This window comes from Genypterus blacodes, unplaced genomic scaffold (assembly GCF_046128005.1).
Source record: "Genypterus blacodes isolate CSIRO-AG114 ecotype Tasmania unplaced genomic scaffold, CSIRO-AGI_Gbla_v1 ptg000062l_1, whole genome shotgun sequence".
NCBI lineage: Eukaryota > Metazoa > Chordata > Actinopteri > Ophidiiformes > Ophidiidae > Genypterus > Genypterus blacodes.
This window is the reverse complement of record NW_027466874.1, coordinates 3,187,501-3,212,381: the sequence shown is the minus strand read 5'-3', so window position 1 is coordinate 3,212,381 and position 24,881 is coordinate 3,187,501. Positions and strand designations below refer to the sequence as shown.

Here is a 24,881-nt window from a genome sequence, read left to right as displayed (position 1 = left end):
CTACATTAATCTCTATTTACACATCAAGCCATTTGTTACCTTTATAAACTCTTCATATAAATATATATGGATATATATATATTTGTATTTACATTTCTCTTTCCAAAAAAAACAAAGTCAGTAGTGCTGTGCGATCTGTTATATCAAAGCCACATAAACAAATACATTTAGAGGTCAGTATAGATATTATAAAAATGCAAACTGTGCACAAGTGTGATAAATCAACAGCTTGTCACCAGGCTCGCCTTACCAAAGGTTACTATAAACGTGTCTGGCTCCAAAGTGTCTAAACCTTTCGACGTTGTGTCACAGGGTCTCTCGCGCCAGGTTCAGAGAGGTTGCCACGGTGACAGCAGTAGGATCAGTAAGGTCACAAGGGTCACTAGTAAAGGTTCAGTGGTCAACGTGTGAGCCGAGCCGCGAACAGCCACCTGAAGGAGAAGATACATAAATTAGATGGAAAGAGTTAGAGAGGGGATAGCAGACTGGGAAGAAGGAGGGATTGGAAGGATGGGAAGAGAAGAAGAGGGATGGAAGGAAAGAAGGAGATGAGAAAGCAGGAACTGTACCTGTGGAGGGGAAGAGCGATGAGGAGGTGCGTCCCTCGTCCCTGGACTGTGACCGCTAGATACATCACCTGCTCCACCCTCACCTGAGGAGAAAAAGAGGAGGAGGGAGAGAGACAGAGAGACAGAGAGAGAGACAGAGAGAGTAAAAGACGACTTAAGTAGCATCAGAGACTTCTGGGATGTAAGTGCAGCACATAAAAGTTCTGTGGTTTAATGGAACACAGACTCAGATGTTTTGCATTATTTATGACTGTTATCTTTTTGTTTAGACCTGAATGATTTATGGATCTCGCCACGCCCACCAGCAGCTTTGCAGACACACACTCACACACAGAGAGAGAGAGAGATGTGTGACATGTTTCTTAATTTCATATGCACACATGACCTTCACCAACTGTTTCATAGATTTCAGTAGTATTAACGATACGCGGTGTGTGTGTGTGTGTGTGTGTTGGCAGGTGTCCAGCCCTTCCTGGGAGAAACTCAGGTAAATGAGTGGATTAGGACAGGAGGGAGACAGTCTGTGCCGTGGGCAAAATTCACACACACACACACACACCCTCTCTTTCTCTCTGATATTCACACTCTCATTCTCACCTGTGCTGCCTCAACTCTCTGTCTGTCTTTCTTTCTTTCTCTTTCTCTCTCACACTTTATATGCTGGCACACACACACATACACACATATACACACACGCATATACACACCTGCTTGGGCAGAAATCTGATTCTGTCTCTTACAATAGACATTGTCCTGCGGTACAATAGACAAAGAGACTCTTTCAGTCGCTGAGAAATGCAGCGAGCTAAATGTTCACACATAAACACACACAAATATCACACCAGGCAATAACACAGACATTAAGAAAGCACACACACACACACAAACACGTCACACACTTGAACACATTTATGCACACACACACACACTCACACACACACACACACATACACGCAAGAGGACAGAATTCCCAAGTACCTCCAAAATGTCTTCACTTGTGTTATTCTTCCATGTGATTTCTAACATGTCTGAATTTGACCAAGCAGATATGTGTGAGAGGAAAAGTGTGTGTGTGGGTGTGTTCACAGATGATTTAGAGGCATCTGCCATTGATTGTGTGTTCCTTTTGCAGCATGGAGCAACATAGGAAACTCTGGATTACTTAGAAGTGTAAATGTGTGTTTATGTTTGTTTATATGCGTGTGTGTGTGTGTGTGTGTGTGTGTGTGTGTGTGTGTGTTCTGTCCTCTATCTTTCTTTGTCCCCTCATAAGAACAGAAACACTGTCTGTGAGTATCTTATGGTCATTTCGTTTGTAATTGTGTACTGTATTATTGTGATTGTTGTTCTTGAAAATAGCTTAAATCATTACTTAGGGTTAGAGACTGCATTTGCATATATATGTGTGTGTGTGTGCGTAGTGGAAACACAGTCTCCTCCTACATGCCCTTTGGCGTGTTTGTCTCTTAGCAACAATTCAGAACATGTCACATATGGTAGAGAGAGAGAGAGAGAGCTAGGGAGAGGGAGAGAGGGAGAGAGAGAGAGAGCACACAGCCAGAGGTAAGAGATGAGTGGTGTCACTAGTCATACTCGTGGGGGAGTTTAACCTTTGCTGAAATGAGTAATGAGAGAGAGAGACAGAGAGGGGGAGGACAGAGAGAGAGAGAGAGAGAGAGAGAGAGATTTTAAGGGTTCTGATAGAGAATCCAGGTCATGTCAATAAGCTGCATCCACTGTGCAACCAAAGTGACAGATTCTTTACATTACATGACATTTGGCAGACGCTTTTATCCAAAGCGAATTACATTACATTACATTACATTACCACCCTAACGCAGGGGGGGGGAACAAGGGTTCGGTGCCTTGCTCAGGGGCACCTCAGCAGGGACTCGAACCGGCAACCCTTCGGTTCCCAAGCGGAAGCTCTACCCACTCGATTAGTGCCTCCCTTTAGATCAAAACACACACTCACCAGATACAGACACACTGTGTAACAAGCACAGAGGGGAAACTCATACAGAGCGTCCATACATACAAAGCCTCCATACATACAGAGCGGCCACAGATTACCCTCTCCCATCTGAACCATGAATGCGTCTTCATCACCATTGACTCGCAATTTAGAGACATTTCAAGGTAATAACACAGAAACAGAATGGGGCCTGGAGCCAGCGGTTTGTCCCGAGGGGAGACAGTGTCGCGTCCCACATGCGAGGAACGAGGAAGGGGGGGACCATAAATCACACCTACGGGAAGCCGACAGCAGAGGAGACGGCGGCGGGCGAGCAGCTGAGCGCTTATGACGGGTAAATAATCAGGCGGGGATCAATACATGCATCCAGGAGCCATGTTCACCAGCTCATGAAGAGGTTTATGTTTTATTGATACCCCGTGTTCTGCCGTCAATCAATCCCACAGAGGAACACGGGCAAGGTGAGCAAGGAGATGTGGAGAGTGGGTTAATAAGATTGGATGTGAAATGACACTTCCAGAGGAATAAAGCAGAAGTAATAAAGTAGATATTTATAATAACATGAAACTTCATCCCACTTTGACACAGGAAATAATCATTTTGATGCTAAATTTGATTTGGGACTTAACTTCACATATTTTACTGGGTTTGTCCCTCTGTGTACAACTGGCATATGCTTTTAATGATGGTTATATACTATAGAGGCATAATATTGTAATACGTTTTAATGACAAATGCAAACACAGTCCACTTGCATTGATTCATCTTAATGTTCTGTGTGTGAAGAGCCGACACAGAGACCGCAGCATAACTCCGCTTCATTCTCTTTCATGCATTCCTCCAGTCTGCCATCTGTAACCAAAGCCTCCCGATAACACAGCATCTTTCTAATAACAGGAGACAATGCTGTGTGTGTGTGTGTGTGTGTGTGTCTGTCACAGGGAGACGTTAGTTAGGCTTTGATCAGACAACCAGAAGTCGAGGAATGCATTTTAATGTGCCCAACAAGGAAGAAGAGCATTGTGTACTGTATTATCCTGTCTCAAAATGTGACCTCAAGTGTGTGTGTGTGTTGGTGTTTGTGTGTGTGTGTGTGTACATGTGAGTGAGGAAAAGGTGTCTGCTAGGGATGATCTGATGGATGAATAAAAGGGAAAAACAGTTGAAATGCATGAATGTGTGTGTGTGTGTGTGTGTGTGTGTGTGTGTGTGTGTGTGTGTGTGTGTGTGTGTGTGCATCATTGAGTGTGTGTGCGCATATTCATGATCTAGTTTCATAGCAGTGGCTGTAATTGTATACAACTGTCAGTTAAGCTAAATTGTACTCACTCGTGTAGTTTCTCAATTTGTATGTAAACAACAATAGATGCTCTTTGTCCGTCTTTCATTCTATTCCTCCGTCAAACACACACACACACACACACGCCCATGCATGCACATACACATGAATGAGGTGACCTTGAAAAGCATCTGGATGAGCTTGAGTATGTGTGTGTGTGTGTGCCTGTGTGTATTTGTGTGCGTGTGTGGGCGTGTAAATGTATCCCTCACATTTCCAGCTGAATCAGTAATGAGCATTTCATTACTTCAGCCTCACATCCCCAGGGAGAAACACACAGACACACACGCACACGCGCACACACACACACACACACACACACACACACACACACACACACACACACACAGAGGAGAAAGATCATGGTTAAAGGCAACTACAGATAATGAAACACTGAGCAAGTACTTATCAAAATCGAAGTCTGAAAGATGACAAAGAAAGAAAGAAAGAAAGACAAAATCAGTGAAACCTGCTAATCAACTTACTCCGTGTAATGAGAGCGCGCACACACACACACACACACACACACACACACACACACACACACACACACACACACACACACACACACACACACACACACACACACACACTAAAGTCATATATACGTCCCTGGTGAGTGATCTGCAGGGGAAACATTTTAATATGGACTGCTGGAGGTGAGATGAGTCTCTGCCTCTTTCCTCAGACGCACATTCATGAACTCCACACAGCACAGCGCCACCTACTGAGACCTAGTGAGGAGTGATTCAGGTTACGGTTCGTAACGGCATTAAGGGGGTTGCTGTTGTATCTTTCCAAAATTAAACCGTGTCGGCGGAAGGGGGCGGTCTGAAGCGTTTACGTTTGACACCCGAACAGTGTGAAACAATGGTTGACAATCAGACACAGCTGCGTATAATCGTCTTATCACAGCTGCGGATAATCATCAGCTGGGCCGAGACCTATTTTAGTTTTGCCAGCAGAGAGGCTGGAGGGAAGCTGTGAAGGAGTCTTATGACCCTGCAGAGCAACGTGGCCAACAGATTACTCATATTTATTAGATTTCATCACTATGTGGGTTGAATATACGGAGACTGCGACTGACAGAAGGGACAGAAGGGACCGGAACAGCTGATGCCTTCCTGTTGCCTTCCTGTGACCGCAAACTAGCAGCAACAAGCGCCTGAATCACGTCCACCGCCCAGTTTCGGTTAGTTAAGAAAAAAAGAGATGATATGCGCGACTACAACACAAAGGGACGAACATAAGAGATCCTGGAGCGGTTTGATGTGTTGGTGGTGCTGCGTGGAGCCAAGGTCACGCTAGCAGAGGTCAAACACGGCCACCAGTGGAATCATAAAACCTGGAGAGAGAACGTGGAGAAGAGAGATAAAGACCAAACGGAACCGGGGACGACTGGAGGTGGATGAGAGGAGGGAGAGTGATCGGTTGAAGGTTGCGTGTGGGTGTGTGTGTGTGTGTGTGTGTGTGTGTGTGTGTGTGTGGGGGGGGGGGGGCTCATTTGTATATCGGAGGAATGAAGGGGGGCTTAAAACTGAGCAGTGCCGTTACAGACAGAGCAAGGTCACCGCGCAGAGAGGAGAGGGAGAGAACAAACAAACAGCTGATGGGTTATCACATTTACATGCGTGACCTCCAGCAGGAAGAGAGCAAACAGGCAGACAGACAGGCAGGCAGATAAGTGGACAGACGGGCGAATTCTAGTGTTGGGAGTCAACAATTTCTCTTTTATTTTTCACAAAATATTCTGTTCTGTTGCGTTTCATCGCCAAGCTGTTTTCCGTTCAATGGGTGTGTCGGGAAAACAGAAAGAGAGAGAGAGAGACAGGGAGGGAGAGAGACAGGGAGGGAGAGCGAGAGAGAGAGAGAGACGGAGAGAGACAGAGAGAGAGCAAAGTGAATGTGTAATTCTTTAATGAGGCCCATCTCCTACCCTGAGGATCTATCATTGTAACTCCACTGCTTATTAACCATTGCCACATGCCGAACACACACACACGCACTCACACAATCTCACACATGCACACACACACATACACAGGCAGCATGCGTGCCCTATCATTTGGGTTTTTCTCTTTCTATGTACGCCAAACTGCAGCTAACACCCTATCATCCTCCCTGCAATCTCTTTCGTTGTGTGTGTGTGTGTGTGTGTGTGTGTGTGTGTGTGTGTGTGTGTGTGTGTGTGTGTGTGTGTGTGTGTGTGTGTGTGTGTGTTTGCACAGCATGAAACGCAGAGCAGTTAAAAACAAACACTGATGAGTTCATAATAGCAGAAAAAGTGTCTGTGGCGTGTTTGTGAGAGTAACATGTTAGTTACTCATCTATTTATTTATTTTGCAGGTTGAGTCAGAGTCGGTCCGTTATAAAAACATCATTAAGGCAAAGCAGAGTGCAGATGAAGGTGGAGAAAAGGTTTGAGTTTGTCACAATAAAGCTCATTTAACAAGTAACGCGGCCGAATCAGTGTGACGCCGATTGGATTCTCGGCACGTTTCACACCTTAATAAACTCCGAAACACGTGTGTGCAAAGAGACACCCTTCATTTCTACAGCTCAGATCAATCAGAGCTAACCACCAGCACACACACACACACACACACAGACACACACACACACACACACACACACACACACACAAATCACCCCAGGGACAGAGCTACAAGGCCCTGACTGAGTTTAGCTTCTGTGTTTGTTGTTGTTGTTGTTTGTGAATGTTCACTAATGCGGATCAAACGGGGCTCGGGCACAGAACACGCCGGCCCTTTAAGATGAAACAGAATCTAACGCCTGTGTGAGCGTGGAGGCCAGGAGAGCAGAACGAAGAAGACAGAGGGGAAGAAAAAATATATAAGAGGATCTTACAGCCGCGTGTAGAATCCTGCTGCGTCTGTTAGCCAGTACCAAACACTGAAGGGTTACATTCTACTGCAAATGAGAGGAAATACTTTGTGGGGATTGTGATGGATTTCAACATAAAGGAAGCAAAGATATTGGGGGCAACACGATGCAAAAAATACCTTCCTCGCCCAGGAGAGATGGCAGACAAACCCTCCCACCTCCACAAACCCACACACCCCCGTCCTTCCTCATTGTCATCAAATAGCATCCCATGGGAGGACGGACCACCTGGTTGCCATGGTTACTGGGCTTGAGTGCCCCTCGCGAGTGCACATTCTCCCATATTCACTCACATACAATACATCTAATACCCGGCGACGACGAAAGGAGTTCCTGAAGGCGCGTGGGAGGAAAAACGAGCAAAAAACTTGTTTACTTCTTGTTTACTTGTTTTTACCGACAGGAGTTCACACACCTTTCAAGGCTGAGCTGAAAAGGCGGTATCTCATAAATAGCAGGAGAGGGATGTGTCGGGATTATTGATTTTGTTTGAGATTGTATTGGTATTGGTGGATGCAGGCATTATGACAAATGGAGGCCATTGTGTGTAATCGCCACAACGTGATAATGACACGAGAGGAGGAGAGGAGAGGAGAGGAAAGGAAAGAAGAGGAGTGGAGAGGAGAAGAGAGGAGAGGAGAGCAAAGGAAAGGAAAGAAGAGGAGTGGAGAAGAGAAGAGAAGACAGGGGAGGAGAGCAAAGGAGAGGAAAGGAAAGGAGAGCAGTGGAAAGTAAAGGACAGAAGAGGAGTGGAGAAGAGAGGAGAGCAAAGGAAAGAAAAGGAAAAGAGAGCAGTGGAAAGGAGAGGAGTGGAGAGGAGGAGAGCTGTGATTACATTTGCATTATTGACGCTATAGGACCTGGATGTGTCTGGGGAGAAAGGGCGATAGAAGGAGGGATTGTGTTGGTTTGAAGATGGAAAATCAATCGGTTTAATCTGGGTGAATTTCAAGAGAAGAAGAGGATGAGAAATGAGTGAAGGAGGAGGAGGAAGATGTGAAAGAGGAGCAAAAATCCTCTGAATATAACAACGGTGGTGCAAAATCGTAACAGTAATGATTGGGATTCTGTCGTAGCTTCCACATACCGTGACCGTGGGCCTCTCGTGTTTGTGCACATGACAAAACAAAGGACGACTACAGAGCAAGAGAACAAACCGCGGACTGAGGCGTCACAGCTTCAGAGTTGTGTTGTATGTTGTGTGTTGTTGATGCCTGCCGTCTTTGTTTTTTTTTACCTCGTTTCTCATCTCTGATCTGATGTTTGCAGAGTGGATCTCCACATCAACTCGCTTTGATGTGGAAAATGGACCCAAATCAAATAATAACACACTGTCTGACTAAAACAAGCGTTATGCTGGAGGTACAAATTTCAGCGCCCCTCTGCCTTATCGTCCCTCTCTTCTCCTCTGCCTCTCGGGGGGGATTCACTGGAGCCAAAATGTCATCTCCTCTTCTTATTTAACTCATCCAAGCCCATATCTGAAACTCGGTGTTAAGAGAGAGGGGGGCTGAGGGATGCCAGACAAAAAGACGACGGCTTTAGGGTCCCAAAACAGCTCGAGCAGGCCCGGCACAGAGCCCACAGTGGGCACGAAGGCAAAGACATGAATCATACAGGCAAGCAGCCATAAACACACGCGCGCACACACACAAAATTCCATTTCTTTGGTCTCGACTGGAGAGGTTTGAAAGCAGAACTGTAAAAAGACAGTAATGTAACGGCAGCTCTAGTAAAACAGCCTCCTTGACTCAGAGCTTCTGATTTAATGTATGAGCATCAGAAATGATAATGACTAGTTTCCCTGCGTCTCTTTGTTTAAACTGCGTGTGAGGCTTGTTTATATGCTGCCAGGCAGGGAGACACGCCGAAATCCCCCGTGTGTCACTCTTTACTGTGGTTCTCTTCCACAAGATCCCTACACCCCCGCTCGCTGAATCACAACCAGCAAGTTTCCTCTGTAAATAGCCAATGTAGCAGATCCGGGACACAGCGGGAGGCGTGTGTTGCCGCCGATCTGACACATCAGTGTTAATGAACGTGATGTTACAAACGTATGTTAAACAGGAATCATAACTGGCACGTCTTGTATAATGCACACAGAGTCCCGTTGTCACTTCCTGTCTGAGAGCCGTCTAATATTCCCTGTTTGAAGAAGAAGCCAGAATTTGTTTTTAATGTGGACTCTCTAAGTGCCAAACTAGGGCTGCACAACATCACAAGACACAAGCGGTGTGCTACATCGCTGTGTTGCACGCGATGACGCACACAGCACACTCACCGTGACCTTTGACCTCTGTCACATGCCACCCTGGCCCTGAAGGCATTGACTCCATTGTTGTGATCAAGTGGGTGACACAACACGCCTTCACGGGACACAAGGTGATGATGCAACAGAACAACAAAGTATGACAATCAATCACATGCAGGGGAACATTCTGTGTTCATTCCAAAACAAAGTCTGCTCCTGTTTGTCACGTATTGGGACATTATTGATTTGACCTGAATATTGGCTCGGGTCATTGCCGATTAGATCACCGAGAGAGAGTCATGTCACAATCCTCTGGTGGTCATGGAAACTTCTGTGACTGTGTGTGGGCAGAGGGAGGGGGAGGGGTCTTATGACCTGTGCTGACCAGTTACTCAACATACTGTGTGTGTTTCCAGCTAGAGAGAGACAGTGATGATGACGCTGATGATGAAGCTTTCCACGAGAGTGAAGATACATGAGCAAAGTTTATGACCCTCATCAGATGTTTACACTAATTACATAAATAAAAATCATTAATTTTCTGATTATTGTTCTTTATTTCATCTATTTTTATACTATTTTTAACATTTATAATATTATTTTTACCTTGTGCAGAACTTTCCTCGTACATTCATAGACGTGCCTCCAGTATACTGCATGTGTGTTTAAAGTGGATCGTATAAGGAGATGGTATATATGAGTCACACACACACTCTATATAAGTCACGGCTCAATGGAAGGACAGAGGTACAGGCTTCATGATAAAGAAGGAGCTGAAGGTTCTCATCCTGAGGGAAACAAAGTATTTCTAGTTGGCTCTCTGGGCTGGGATCAGGGTCTGGAGGGGATCAGGGTCTGGAGGGGCTCAGGGCCTGGAGGGGCTCAGGGCCTGGAGGGGCTCAGGGCCTGAAGGGGCTCCGGGCCTGGAGGGGCCCCCCTGATCACCTCCTGACACTCATGCATGATGTATTGCACACACATAAGTACAAACACCATGAATAAGTCAAGAGATAAATAAATAATCGTCATTTATTACGCCGTCTCTGTTTATGAAGTGACCTGGTTGTTGGTGCATCCTTCATCCTACCGCACCGAGGAGAACATAAAGTGCTGTGCTCAGCAGAAAGAGAGATGGAAAAAGACAGAGAGGTACACGGTGAGAGAGGGGGGGTAGATGAATCCGTCTCTAAGTACTCTCCCTCCCTGTGGGCATTCCCCTGCTGGCACAAGATATGTGGAGGCTGCCGCATTTTAAATCCTCAACCATGCCAGTGTGTGTGTGTGTGTTTATGACCATTATGCATGATGGGTCTGTGTGTGTGTATATATGCTGACGTGTTATGTATGAATCTCAATCTATCTCACATAAGAGCTTGGCAGGCTGGATCTATGCATAAGTGTATGTAGTCTATGTGTGTAATCCCTCCAATGTGGGTCCCTCTATTAATTGCCTGTCTGCGTCTCTCTCTCTCTCTCTCTCTGAGAGAGAGAGAGAGAGAGAGAGAGAGAGAGAGAGAGAGAGAGAGAGAGAGAGAGAGAGAGAGAGAGAGAGAGAGAGAGAGAGAGAGAGAGAGAGAGAGAGAGAGAGAGAGAGAGAGAGAGAGAGAGAGAGAGAGAGAGAGAGAGAGAGAGAGAGAGAGAGAGAGAGAGAGAGAGAGAGACCCACCTTTCGCCTCACCAGATGCTTCACAGCCATCTTCATCATCGCACTCGTCTCCGCTGCCCCTCTCCCTCTGTCCGCTCCCTCCCTCCTCTTCCTCCTCTCTCTCTCTGGCTTGGCTCGCCCTCGCCCAACCTAGATCCACCAGCAGCTCCTTAATGGGACACACACACGTGCGACCATATCACACCAACATACCTACAACATCAATTAAATTTTTTTTCATTGTAATATTATATTGAGTTACAATACAAGAGTAGAAATAGCAAAATATGGCCCCAAAACATCGATAACACACACACACACGCACACACACAGAGGTCACGGGAGTCTAAAGGCTAATTGCGGTCACGCTGTCACTGTATGAATCCATATTCTGTTCAGCTCCGTTAAATCAGATTGTGGATGCTGCTGCACACACACACACAGTGTGTGTTAAACAGCTTGGGCTTCAGATAAAAACCTCATATCTCCACAAACTCGACCTCTTTTACAAGCCAGTTTGTCTTTGCTCAGTTTTAACATCAAACATTGACTTGGGTACGTGATTGAAGGTAATGAAGTCTCTCTGTGTTTAAACACCTCGAAGGGCGAGATTACGTTTTTGTGTGGTGGAAACTAATAATGAGCTAAATTGGACTTATTAGGTTTTCACAGTCGCACGGCAACAGCAAGAAAACGTTGTATCACAGTACGATGAATGTGTTGGTAGTCTAAACTTCCACCTGAGGACAAAGACAGGACAAATATATCCTCTGTTTCAAAACATAATGTTTGCATTTGACTTGTTTTTCCAGCTGAGACCAGTGGTTCTCAAACTGTGGTAGGAGGACCACAGGTGGTCCGTGAAACACCACTTCACCTTTGTTATCTCTTGTACTCCAATATTGAAAGACGCATTTATACGACATCGATTTAACACAGAAACATATGGTACAAGCATTTACTGCATATTGAGTTGTAGCATGGATCAGCACACACACACACACACACACACAGACAGAGCAGGCAATTAGCTATACACACACGCACACGTTTACTTAATTAAACTGCACTGCATGTACAGCTAGCAGTCGACTGGCCCTGAAAGAAACCTGGAAAATATGGAATATGCAATGTAAACAAACACGACGACGCCGTGTGTGTGATTAACAAGCTGGGGTCATTTAAATCAAACATTTCCCGGTATCACACAGATTGTTTCCGGTCAGCTGGTTTGCTGCTGCTGTTTGGCTTTTAAAGGAAAATCTAACAAAGCGCGGGCTGAATCCCAACCTGCCATTTTAAGAGAGTTACAGTGTTTTGAGTGGGTTTCTCTACTGGACGGACACAGAATGGACACATACATAAGGAGGGACATCTGGCCACCACTGCAGGTACACAGGCGGCGTGAAAAACAAAGGGGAGCCAAGGTTATTACATGGCAGCATGTCCGAGGGGAGGCGGAGACGGACCAGACGCTGTGCGGTGATTCACCATCATGTCATCAGCCTGCAAATGAGGGCTTGTTGCTGTGGGAGGACAAAAATACATTGCAGAAATGTTTCCACCGGCGCCGTGTTTTCAAAGCGTTTAGAGCGATTTGGGGGCCAGGAGACACGGAAACGCTCTGACGAAGCCAATACAAGTAAAATCATTTAAAGGGCGGCTGGCAGCTGCGGAGTGGCCCGTCACATCTAATGAATGAGGGAGAAACACCTAAGGATCTTTTCTAGGCGGCAGAAATGCAAATTGGAAAGTTGGCGTGTGCAAAGAAAATAAGGAATAATCCAAACACACCTGCACCGTTACTGGGAATCTCACAAAAATGATTCAGGTTCAGTTCAGGGTTCTCTGTTTTGATTTCCCCTTCAGCTCATTTTGTGATTTGTCTGCTTTGTTTTTCTTCACAGCCTCGTTAATAAAAGCACAAATATTAGGATCCAACGGTAACTATGGCCACAGACCCAACCAGACACGAGTCCAATGGAGGGAAGGGCCGCAGCTGGACCAAACAGATTAAACGTTCAAAGTTCAAAGACAACGGTCGCGGCCCTGCACAACTGGTTTGACTTGTTCTCTGTTTGTTTCATGAAATATTACCATTATCTCCACTTAACATTTGGGAGCTTGTTAATTCACATATGAATCCTGCTGGTTGGTCAGATTGTGTGCATGTAGCGTGAGGTAGCATGTGGCTGACCACACCTCTCCCCGGACACCGGACACAGTCTTGCATTCCGTACAGAACGGAAAAGTGGAATAAAGAGAAGGAAAAGGAAAGACGAAAGGGGTGGGGTGAAAGGCGTGAGCGAGCCACGCGATGAGGAGACTAAGGAGCTTTGTGGGTTTGAATCATTCAAAAGAGGATCGCAATGAGTCCCAACGATCGATAATCTCCCCCAAACTGCAGGTGGGAAGGATGGAAAGGGAATGTAAAGTGGAGGGATGTCCTATCAGCAGGTGAAGCCTCTGTGGAGGAAAAGCAAACACTACAAAGGTCCAATTAACACATAGCAAAAAAACAAAAGGAGACAGAGGGAGAGAGACAGAGAGGAGGAGAGAGAGAGAGAGAGAGAGCGAGCGAGAGAGAAGAGGGAGAAAGAGAGATCCAAAATCTAGCTTTGGAAATAATTAAAATTCCACTGATGCTTCTTCGTCCTGTTTTATATTACATCCCTGCACTCATTGTGCAAATCTGTCTGCGTGTGTGTGTAAATGTCACACATGGCAGGTATGAATCATAATTAATAAATGGGCGCGCGCCTCAGATAAATGTGAATAAATAGTGAGGCAGCGACACGAGAGGGGCAAACTTTGAGAGGTGACTGTGAACTTGCTGAGAGGACAAACACAGTTGAGTTTGTCGAGGCACACAGGGTCGGTGGGCGGGGTCACCTTTCATCTCCATTCATCAGAAAGATGGAGCGTCCACACACACTCAACAGTATGTATGTATATGATCCATGCTACATCTGACTTTCACTGCACTTTCATTCACACTGTGCTCTGTAAATATTTACTGCCATCCATCTCACAGGGACACACTCCAGAAAAATTGATCTTTTCCCCTTCACGTTTGTGTGTATGTGTGTGTGTGCGTGTGTGTGTGTGTGTGTGCTGTGTGCACGTGTGATCATGTTAGGAAATCCAAAGAAGACTCAATATTCTTTAAATTATAGACTAACGGGACACAGGAGTGTTAGACAGAATTGATAGGCCAGGGAGAGCTCATAAATAAATGATTATACTGTGTGTGTGTGTGTGTGTGTGTGTGTGTGTGTGTGTGTGTGTGTGTGTGTGTGTGAGAGAGAGAGAGAGAGAGAGGAGCGGGGTGTGGGGTGGGGATAGAGGGGGAGAAAGACTGCTGACTGGGCGTTTCCTCCATGTAAATGCCACATGATTAATGGACTCACCGCCAAAATTAGAAGGAGAGCAAAAATAAGCTTCAACAGCAAAAAAAAATGTAATAAAAAATCATCCACGACCAAACAAATAAGCAATCAACACTTAAAAAGCTCTGCAACGACGTGTTACATCAAAACGTGTCAGGGCTGCTCACCGACACGCTCAGGGTTGGAAATCGTCTTTATTATTGGTGCAACTCTTCTTCTGCACAACTGCGCCCCATGTGGCCACAGGTGGGAATTACAACCCCAGAGTGATAGATAGATAGATAGATAGATAGATAGATAGATAGATAGATAGATAGATAGATAGATAGATAGATATACAATCAGCTATAAAGAATAAAACAATAAACACTTCTACTTGTTTGATCTTTATGAGAAAAGAATACAAATACAATCACGTAAAACTATGATTATACTCTGGTTAAGGTTATAAACACATCTTAAAATGTCCCATAAACGCCACAACTAGACTGAAATAGACATAAATGGGAAATTGGCGTCATCTGGACTCAAGCATACAAACATCACAATCTGGATAAGTGTCCCTTTAGCTATAAAACACATTTAATAGCGTTAATTCCTCGCGCTTCCCCTTTGCCTCTCTGCTCTGTTTGCTTGTTTGCTCTGTCTCCCGTCATGTGTTTACTTGTCCGTCTGCCTGTCCGTCTGTACGTCTCCCTGAAGGACACGGATTCACTCAGTCGCACGGTTTCAGAGCAAATACTGGATCAGCATTACGAGCGTAACCTTGACGTGTCGCTTTTGGGATAGCGTGCGCACAGATGTTTTTGGGAAAGGCACTTGTGGCCACGCTGCCCCGCAGCTTTGAATGTAGCAGCTGCATAAAAATCCACTTTAATTATTTGTGCGATTCATTTATTATTAGTTTATCATCTGTGTGTGTTTAGAGCGCTGCAATATCAATGTGTTGGGATTAAGCAGTGAAATTCGCACAAAGTGATAACAGATGATTGGGAGCCAGATGAAGATAAGGACGGAGAGCACGCACACACACACACGCACACACCCAGTATATCACACCTGCGTCACACTTCAAAGAAATGCCAAGACAGTGATATGGAATTCCACTGCAGTAATGCCACCCAAAGACATCAAACACCAACAAACGCTAATGCACCATTATTTAGAGGGTGACACACACACACACACGCACGCACACACAGGTAGGGCAAAATATATAATTAAATCCAATAAACTGACATCTGCAGCAAGTTTCTCTCCGGTTTTATCTTGATCTACCTCAAAGCTTATCTCCAAAGAGAGCAGCAGACGGATGAAGAACAGATTAAAACCGCTGTGGAAATGAGAGGATACTCCAACCCGAAAGTAAACCATAATAAAACACAAACATTTGGTTCCTAAACCTCAGCAGATGAGGAAGCGTGCTGGAGTCTTCACTTCACCCGCGGTTCTGTCATGACTGAGCGTATGAGGCCTGGATCGGAGGCATCACATATTTATGATCTAGCTGTTTAGTAAAACCTCTGCAGTGGGGCGGAGAGCGATACAGAGACGTGAGGCTGGAGATATTACCTCCCTGGAAAACATTCAAGTCAAGTAAATATGAAAATGTGATGTATGCAAACGGAGACGTGGCCTTAGAGGAGGAGAGGCCGAGGGGGCATGGAAACTAAGACAACTCAACTTATAGACATTATTTTCGTGGGCATTTTAGCCGTTGTGGATGTGGATGTGTGTGTGTGTGTGTGTGTACCTGTGTAAGCTGCTCCACTCTCTGTTTCATCTCCCTCAGGACAGGATCTGTATTGCGGACGGTCAGCTCAGGGTTTCCTCTCTGGGCCTTTAAGCTGCTGCCAACCACAGGACCTGTGTAACTACAGAGAGAGAGTGAGTGAGTGAGTGAGTGAGTGAGTGAGTGAGTGAGTGAGTGAGTGAGATAGAGAGAGCCAAAGAACCAATCAATTAATAAACCTAATGAACTGTCCCTCTCACTGTCTCTGTCTCTGTCTCTCTCTCCCTCTCCCTCTTTCTCTGTCTCTCCCCCTCTCTCTCTCCATACGTGAATGATTCCAGCTCTTTCTGCAGCGTTCAGCAAAATCTTCACATAACCTCTACAAAATACTTTCTGTCCCAGTTTTGTTGCTCCTGTGATCTCCTGCCCCAGTTTTCCCACAGTCTTAGCCTGTATGAGAGCATTCTGTCTGCCTGCGGCTCCAGATTCACCACACACACGCACGCACGTTCTCCCTCACACACACGCGCACACACACAGTAGAAGTAAGTTTACCCGTGGCCGAAAAAAAGCACACCGACTTTCCTTCAAGCTAAAGACTCTCAGGAGAGGTGGCGGCTCTAATGATAGCAACATAAACTTATCACCAACATTAACACCATTTAATTGCTTTTTTTCTGTTGTAACAATTTTGCTCCCATCAGAAAAAGGTTGCAAAATGATTTATTAGAGGTGGGGAAAATAAACATGCTTATTAGAAATGAGTAAACACTTGCCAGAGGTGGAAAAATAGCAAATTACATCCAATTTAGAGAGCTGGAGTTTAATTCTAATAGAGAGCATCAGAGGGTAAAATATGTGGTACAGTTTACTGCAAAACACTGAAGTGACAGGGTGAAGTTGATGGTGATGCAAAAACATAAATAAGGTCATAAAGTGTGATGTATTACTAAAGCGCCGGAGTGTGTATGACAGATCTAACACCGCCTGGACAGCCTACGGCGTTAAATCGCTGTTTATTTACAGATGTCTATTCATCATGTATGGATGTGAAGAATGGCAAATATGAATGCTTGAATGTGGGTATTTATAGTAAATAGCTGGTATAAATAAATACATTTTTAAAAGTAGTTGAACTGCTGTTTTTCCCCGCAGATCTTTGCATGTAAGCGCCTTGATTGTGAACACTCTGAGATGATTAATCAAGTCGAGAAGCCTGAATAGGGAAAATGAGAGTCGTCATCGAGCGTCCTTGAAGAGTGAGCGAGCGGGTGAGCGAGCGAGCGAGCGAGCGAGCGAGCGAGAGCTGTGTGGGCGTCACATCCTCCAGAGAAAAACGACGACATTTTGACAGAGAAGTGAAAACAGTTTGTGAGTCACATTATTGCTTAGATTTCAGAGCAGCTGCGCCTGCTAATACAATCAACCTCTAATTCACTATAACCACTGCCGCCGCCGCCGCCGAGTCCGCACCCTGGAAAACACAAACAAACACACACCGAGGCGGCTATGGCAACCAGGGGAGGACAGGACCGTGGGAAGAGAGGAGAGGAGACGCACGGTGCCATGAGATGGTACGGCGTCTCGAACCCTGTGACCTCTGCGGCCATGTTCACCCCTGATGGTCAAATCCTACCAGGAACATAAGATCTGATCATCTTCACACACTTTAACACACACAGTACTGCTGCTTAAAGGGCGCGCCCTGGTTTAGGCCTCGTTCAGGAAAGTTTATTGTTCGTTTTTGCCAGTCGATGCCATGATTACGTTCATTTGAGAGAAGACGAACAAGACGAGTAAAAGATTTAAACAAAACGATTCAGAGGGTCAAAGATATAAAGTAAAAATACTGCAACATAATAAAAACAATATACACCAACGTTTTCAACACATTAATTCACCTTGGAGCGTGGATGTGAGGGATATGGATTGTGCTTTTGCGGCTCATAAAAAAAAATCTATTATATGGAATAAATATGAGCAACACTGTGCGGTGTAACAATAACAAGACAAAGTGTTGTTTCTGTGGCCCAGGCGAGATAATTGCCTGGGCGCTACGTGACCCAAACAGAATAATACATAATTGATTAGAAGCAAATTCGTTTTTAAAAGGCTCATCCGCCGCTTTTAATTAGTGCACAGTGAGGCGCGGGGTTTCGCACACCGGGCCGCTCCTCTGAGGCGGCGGAGAGGAGTTGAGATTTCAGGCGGCTCACGCTCCAAAGAGTCGCTGGAGCGGCCACAACGGAAAAGCTCTCAGCACCAATACGACGTATGGAATAATGATGCACTGTTATCAGCATTAATATGTCTGATAAAGTCACAAGTCAGAGGGGAGGAAACAACTCAAAATACACAAACTCAGCATAACTCACTTGGCTACACCGGACTGATTAGCAACAACCTACAGGTGCTGCTAACGACTGACAACAAAGAGAAGCAGAGGAAGCGACAGTTGGAGTACAAACACGAAGCGAAGGTGCTGTTTGATAGGTTACCGCTTGTGGTTGGGTTCTCAAACTGTGGGGCGTGGCCTGAATGGAAGCAGGGATCAATATCTTTCATTCTGGGGAAAATGCCTGTAATGCTGTGAAATTTTCCAGTAACTACTTATGAAAAGGCCTGAAGAGAATGTGACGCCTCCATGTGGGCTCATGGTTTGTTCAAGGGTCCCAAATCCCAAATTAAACCCAAAGCTACCAAGTAAAACTGTTGATTTCACCTCTGGAGACGAGCGCCGCCGCTTCGATCACGACCCCTATTGCTCCGACAAACAAGAGCTCCATTTTAAACAGTAACGCCTGCGAGGACGAGCTCATATTGATTAAAAATGTGCGACAGTAAACAGAAGAAGATAATGAGGTGCATCCCTGTTGATCTCCTCATATCCACAAAAAGTCTCTGTTCCTCCCGGCGTGTCTGGGATGAGAGAGTGCGGTGGACGCAGACAGGAAGTGCTGCTTGCATGCGCCGACGTGCCCCAAAACGGAATGATTGACTATCCCCACATAATAACAGGATATTAGCCGGCATGTAAACGCGCTCGCGTATACGCCGCAATGAAAGCCGGGGCTAGACTTAATGCCAATGATGGATGAAATGCAAAAGCGAGAGGGAGAAGAGACGGGAGGAGGGACGGAGTGTGGGAGGGAGAGAGAAGAGGAATGAAAGCTCAATTAGAAACCACAGACTGAGCCTCAGGGGGAAAATCCCAGGATTCCTCCGACTCCAGCTCGGATTTGAGGGCTCAGTGTCAGCGCCACACATCAGATACATCTGTTACACACACACGACTGTCAGCGCCTCCCAAACATGCTGTCATAGATCATATTTTACTTTAGGTTCATTACGACTGGAGGGTCGCGTGGGGCTTCTTTTCTTCTTTTCACGGGACAGGAAATGGATTTGGAAGCATCTCTGCCCTCCTGGTGTACAATAACAAAGCAAAGTATAGTCTAAGTCTTTAGAGCTGCAGAATTTGTAGTAATGTAGACTTTATTCTGTTGCACTGAGTGATCCATAAAGTATAAATCCTTGTATAACATAATGCAATCCAATATCCAGTACCAGCGCTACAATATTAAATCCCTCTGTGAAGTTTATAGTGATTAACTCGCCGCATAGAGGTGTCGATTCAGCACTATGATGCAACTATGAGGCTCTAGCTTTGTGCTGAGCTTGAACATTTGAATTTATGTCCCACGTAACACCCTAGTTTGTCTTCATGTTATTTATTATATTTCTTTACATTGTACAGGTTTTGATCGTTTCTCTAGTCTGCTTGTATAACAAATAATAATAATGACTATAAGCTGTATAAAGCCTGTTTTTATAGAGGACAGATATGCTGTACAGGTAGATTCACTTTATATTTGTGTGTGCAGTATTTCAGCTATTTCAGCTCTCTGCTCCTGACCCTCTTGTGCTGAACACAACAGAATTCTCAAACATTTCTCCTCATCATTTTGTCAGCTGACGGCTGCGAAAAGGCCGTCACATATCTGCTTTCCATTAAACAGATGACATCACGCCGTGGCAGAGCATCAGAGAGGAAGTGTGTCAAGATTCACTGTTGGCTGCTGACGTCTGCCAGACACCAATGCTGTCAGACGCCAAACACTCTGGTGGGACATTTTCTCTGCGCTGAGAGGAAGTGACACATTGACACTTCGGAGTGGAAAAGCAAACAGCGGCGGCGACAGAGAGAGCTGGAATCGCAAACAGGGACACGTTTGCTGCTCCATTCCTGTCAGGAATCACAGACGGGTGGCTGGTTGGTTGACGAACCCTCTCACCTCAAACATGAAACGTTGCCTTCATATTTCTATTGGGGCGGAAACCGGAGTTAAGGCGCAGGATTGCAGGATTGTGGAGTACAGGGGGGTCTAACCGGAGATTTGGAAACAGAGTGAGAAGCGAGCAAAGCCTCCAAACGCTCAAAGTTGATACATTTTTGAGCTCATGCTGAGGGTCATGAGGTCTGAGCTTACTATGCAGCCATTTTCAACTCACAACCACAATACTAGCACGATATTACAGTGTCATGTGATAGCGATTGATTGATCAGATCCGTATCAGACACACGATGGACAAACATGGTTCCAGTTGTTGTAAGTGAAGGTACTGTATATTTGGGGCTCATTGGGTCGCATCATTCGGTGGCGCTACAGACTCAGCTAATAGATTCCGATTGGGATGCCATGAGGATTTCAGCAAATTCTACACTATTCTACATCAAATGCGAGCGAGGCAGGCTTCTTGGGGGGCGTGGCCGAAACAGCATGTGTCTATAGATTCTTCTATTCCAAATGTGAGCCTTCTATGCTATCTTAAAGTATGTTTGGAGGAGGTCGATAATGTCCGGGATAATGTCATCATCACCTGCTGACTTCACCTCCACTTTGCAGATCTGTCTTTACATTTAAAGGCAGTAGAGGCTTATAAACTGTACGGATGGATGCTTTGCTGAATAAGCTGGAAGTGTTGGGCGCTGTGACTGACACCGGATCATAATATTGCAATACAGCACAGAGGGGTGTGACTGTGAGTGACGCCTAATAAGATCAGAAGAACAACACCCATAAATCACCAGCGGCCTCGTGGCAGCGCTGCTCAGCTTGTTGCCTTCGGTTACTGCGAGGCTGTGAGGTTGCTAATGGTAACACAAGCAGCAGATCCATTGTTGTGTCTCAACCCTGCATAGGATTAAAAGCATACGCAGGGCCCCCACAGCGACACACACACACACACACACACACACACCCCACAGCGACACACACACAAAGTGAAATTACCAGAGATAGTGATGTGATACCAGCAAGGTGTGTTTGTGTGTATGTAATTATGTGACTCGCAGCCTCAATTGTAAATCTAACTGCATTCCTGTGGAGTCATTTACATCGCTCCCTCACACCCACACACTCAGACATACTGTTCACACGCACACATACATAATGACACCTGAGGTATGGAGCTCAGGTAGCAGCTCTCTTGCGGTTTAACGAGCTAAGTCTCTTCTTCTTTGTCTTATTTATCAGTTTTTCCTCTGACTCAGTGGAAAATATGTAACGGCTGAAGAGAAACAGATTTGAATTCCTTAAATAATACAAACAAAACATCAAAACATACAGTGGGTGTGGTGAGTGTTCAAATGATGGAAGCCAGATTTAGCATCTTGTTGTCTAAAACTCGTGAAGTGATGCTTCCCTCTACTGGACACACTCAGCTATTACACCACCAAATCACCCTTAATAGGAAGAAGCCCTTTTATAAAAACACAACTATCTATCTGGACTCTAAACATAAAAAAATGCACGTTGGTTAAGAGTTTGGGTCTTGATCCAAAACCTCAAGCAGCTATGATATGTTTTCTATACGGTCATATCATTAATATCCCTCTCTCCTGGCATTCCCGGGTTCTTAATATGGAACACACATGGTTGCGACAGAGGTGATGTTTGACTCATCTTTTTATCATATTATGTATTTTGTGCACCAAAACATTAAATTCATTCCGTTTTCTATAGAATTTCCTCAATATAGTTTAAAAAGAACTTCATAAAACATTAACAACCTGTGGCTTTCTGTTTGTCGTAGTATTGTGAGACGTGTCGCCCGGTCTGTGAGTGCACTCAGCTGCCAACTCTGTGTGTGGGTGATGATGTTTGTTTACATGTGTATTGCAGATTGCATCTTGCATACTTCTGCCCGTATCCTTTCTCTCCTCTATTCTCATCTCAACGCTCGTTTTCCCTCACCAACACAGACATTTGTGGTTGAAGTGGGTCAGAGGGCGGAAGGGATGAATGGGGTGCTTGAATGGGAGGATGGAGAGACGAATGGATGAATGGGTGGATGGATGGAAGGGAGAAGAAGATGTAAAGAGGTCAGAGAGGCGCAGGCTGGCTCCGCTCCAACACACAGAGTGCAGCATCTCCTCTATAAGGGGTAAATAAACCCACGCTAAGAGACTTTACAGAGGATCAGAGTGTGAGAACTTCACCTAAGATTCACAAATGTGTTCATATTTGTTTATTTAACCTCGATCCTTCACACCTGTCACCGATAAGTTAAGGATTTCTGATTTAAAATGGATTTTCCCAGCTGACAAAGGGAGGCGTCCTCTGATTTGGCCTGAATGTAAATGGGGAAAGAAAAAACAGGGTTGTGACCACATGACCTGCACTAATGCTGGCTGAGAACCCAAAGCTTCAATCATAAAAACAAACACTACACACACATCGCTTTACTTTAAGACGCAGTGTGAGAGATTTAACCATTTTAACGAGATGATTACCGCAGAAGGCTCAATGCTTTAAGTTGTGGACACGTCAGAACCAGCCTGAGCCCTCGTGCCGTGTGTGTGTCTGTGTGTGTATTTGTCTTGGTGAGTGTGTGTGTCTGTGTAACTATTTGTCTTGTTACCAGTTGAAGCTGCCACTGCGATCACCATGGGAAAGAGTCTGGATGTGAATTCTCTAACCTTCACAACTGTCACCCCCATTCTGGCAACTACTATCCCATACACACACCTCTCTACGACGTCTTGGCCGCTCCAGCACGTGTGTTGATCCACCTCCATCTCGCTCTCACAAAGCATCTCTGGAAGCTCGGACAAGAACCGCTGGTACCGCTGGATGGAGCCCAAGAACTCCCTGAGTGAGAGTTAGAGTTAGAGTTAGAGAGAGAGAGAGAGAGAGAGAGAGAAGACAGGGTGAGAGAGAGAGAGAGAGAGAGAGAGAGAGAGAGAGAGAGAAGACAGGGTGAGAGAGAGAGAGAGAGAGAGAGAGAGAAGACAGGGTGAGAGAGATTTGATTTTTTAAACAACTTTATTTACAAATATTTTCAACATACTTGTCAATTAAAACCAAACAATATCAACTTTAATCATAATGTATCACACTAATGCTTAATACTAGCTCCTTGTCCAATAAAGACAGAGATAAGGGACACAAAATATCATTAAAATCGGAAGATCAGAGAAACCTCAGTCTGCATCATCATCATCATCACTAATATCCTCGTTATCATCTTCAATGTAAATTTCCTTTCACCATTTGGAAACATATTTCTTCATCCTGTAATATTCCCAGTTAGTGAGTCCTCCTCTCTTTGTTTTCCCACATTACATCTGTAATTGATCCATTTACACAATCACGACGGCGGCCGGAGCCTCAGCCTACCGCCGGCTCCCCCTCGCTCTCCCCGGGAACGGTCACTACCAAGTGGTGCCCCTCTCCTCCGTACCCGAAGCACTTCATGCTATCAGCGGTGACATGGACGCTGTAGCCGAATGTTCTCCCCCCCCACCCCCTGCATTTAAAAGCGTTACTAACACCTGCCGTCACAAATGAGACTTCACTTACAGCCGGGAAGGTGAGTGTTATCGGGGGTAAGAGCTGCTAATGTCTAGACTCCGGACTCTTCCTCCTGCGCTCCGTGTCTAATGAGCGGTGGGACGTTGGACCAGGTGTCCTTCTTCGCCGGGTTTCCGAGAGAGAAGCCCGGAGGTAGAAGTAAAAGCACGACCCCCCCTCCCCCGCATTGTTTATTCGGGAGGCACATGTCACGTTATCACACCCGACAACCTCTCCGACAGGCAGACTGCCGCCGGGCACAGCGTCACAGCGTGCCGGCGTGTTACCTTCTCTCACCCGGTACCGGCAGTCATGCTAACCTGTCCCGCTGGTAGAAGACGCCCCCAAAAACACACACAGAGCCAACAAAGCCACCAAACTACAGTGGAACAAAGAAGCAACACGCCGAGACAAACAGATAACAAACAACATTAACACGCAGAGAAAGAGTTTGGAATCGCACTCACTCCACAACACCACGCTGACTCCCAGCATGCAACAGAGAAGGACGCTTAGAGAGATAGAGAGAGAAAGACACGGAGGGAAAGAGAGAGAGAGAGACACGGAGAAACAGATAATCAGAGAGAGAGAGAGAAAGAAAGAAAGACACATAGAGAAACAGATAGACGGAGAGAAGGACTGATGTAGAAGATGTATTTCCTCTCTACTGACCCAGGCACCGACTGCTCTTAACAGTGCAAATAAGGAGGTAATATGGATAAGTACAGCCATTTTCATATCATAAATCATATGATAGACAGATGTCCAACTGAAACTTGGATTAAATCCCTCCAACATCATTGGAAAAAAGCTGAATGGAAACAATACACAGCTGCAATATTTGTGACATAAGCTCAAAACTTATCAGTCAAGACCGGAGCACAAGTTTGGGATTTGTCTGTCTGAAGAAGAAGAAAAGCTGAATATGAACGTACCTGGACAGTTTCTTCAGACTGCGCGGTTTGTCACCTCTGGAACCTTTGAGAGGGAACGTCCTAGAGGGACACACACACACACACACACACACACACACACATACACAGAAAGAGAGAGAGAGAGAGAGAGAGAGAGAGACATAAACAAAAACATAGAAGTCAAACTTGGGTCCTGTAAGAACTCGCACTTCTTATCATAATTGTGTGACTGTGTGTCATACACACCCGCGGGGTTGCTGCTGTAGGCTTTGGTGAGCGGCAGAGCCTACCGGGTGACTAGAAGATG

General features: G+C 45.4%; 1 protein-coding gene across 1 annotated transcript in view; it reads right to left on the bottom strand.

Moving 5' to 3' along the window:
• Positions 1–8,987: 8,987 nt before the first annotated feature.
• The window catches only part of LOC143003642 (glypican-5-like), a 22,739-nt gene continuing 6,845 nt past the window's right edge, over positions 8,988–24,881 (bottom strand). The window contains exons 6-12 of the mRNA XM_076154414.1: positions 24,821–24,881; positions 24,596–24,655; positions 22,836–22,958; positions 15,826–15,946; positions 10,705–10,852; positions 9,098–9,153; positions 8,988–8,993 (exon numbers count right to left, since the gene is read on the bottom strand). The exon at positions 24,821–24,881 is cut by the window's right edge and continues 118 nt beyond it. Coding sequence (XP_076010529.1) covers positions 8,988–8,993; positions 9,098–9,153; positions 10,705–10,852; positions 15,826–15,946; positions 22,836–22,958; positions 24,596–24,655; positions 24,821–24,881 — 575 coding nt within the window. The remainder of the gene's footprint in view (positions 8,994–9,097; positions 9,154–10,704; positions 10,853–15,825; positions 15,947–22,835; positions 22,959–24,595; positions 24,656–24,820) is intronic.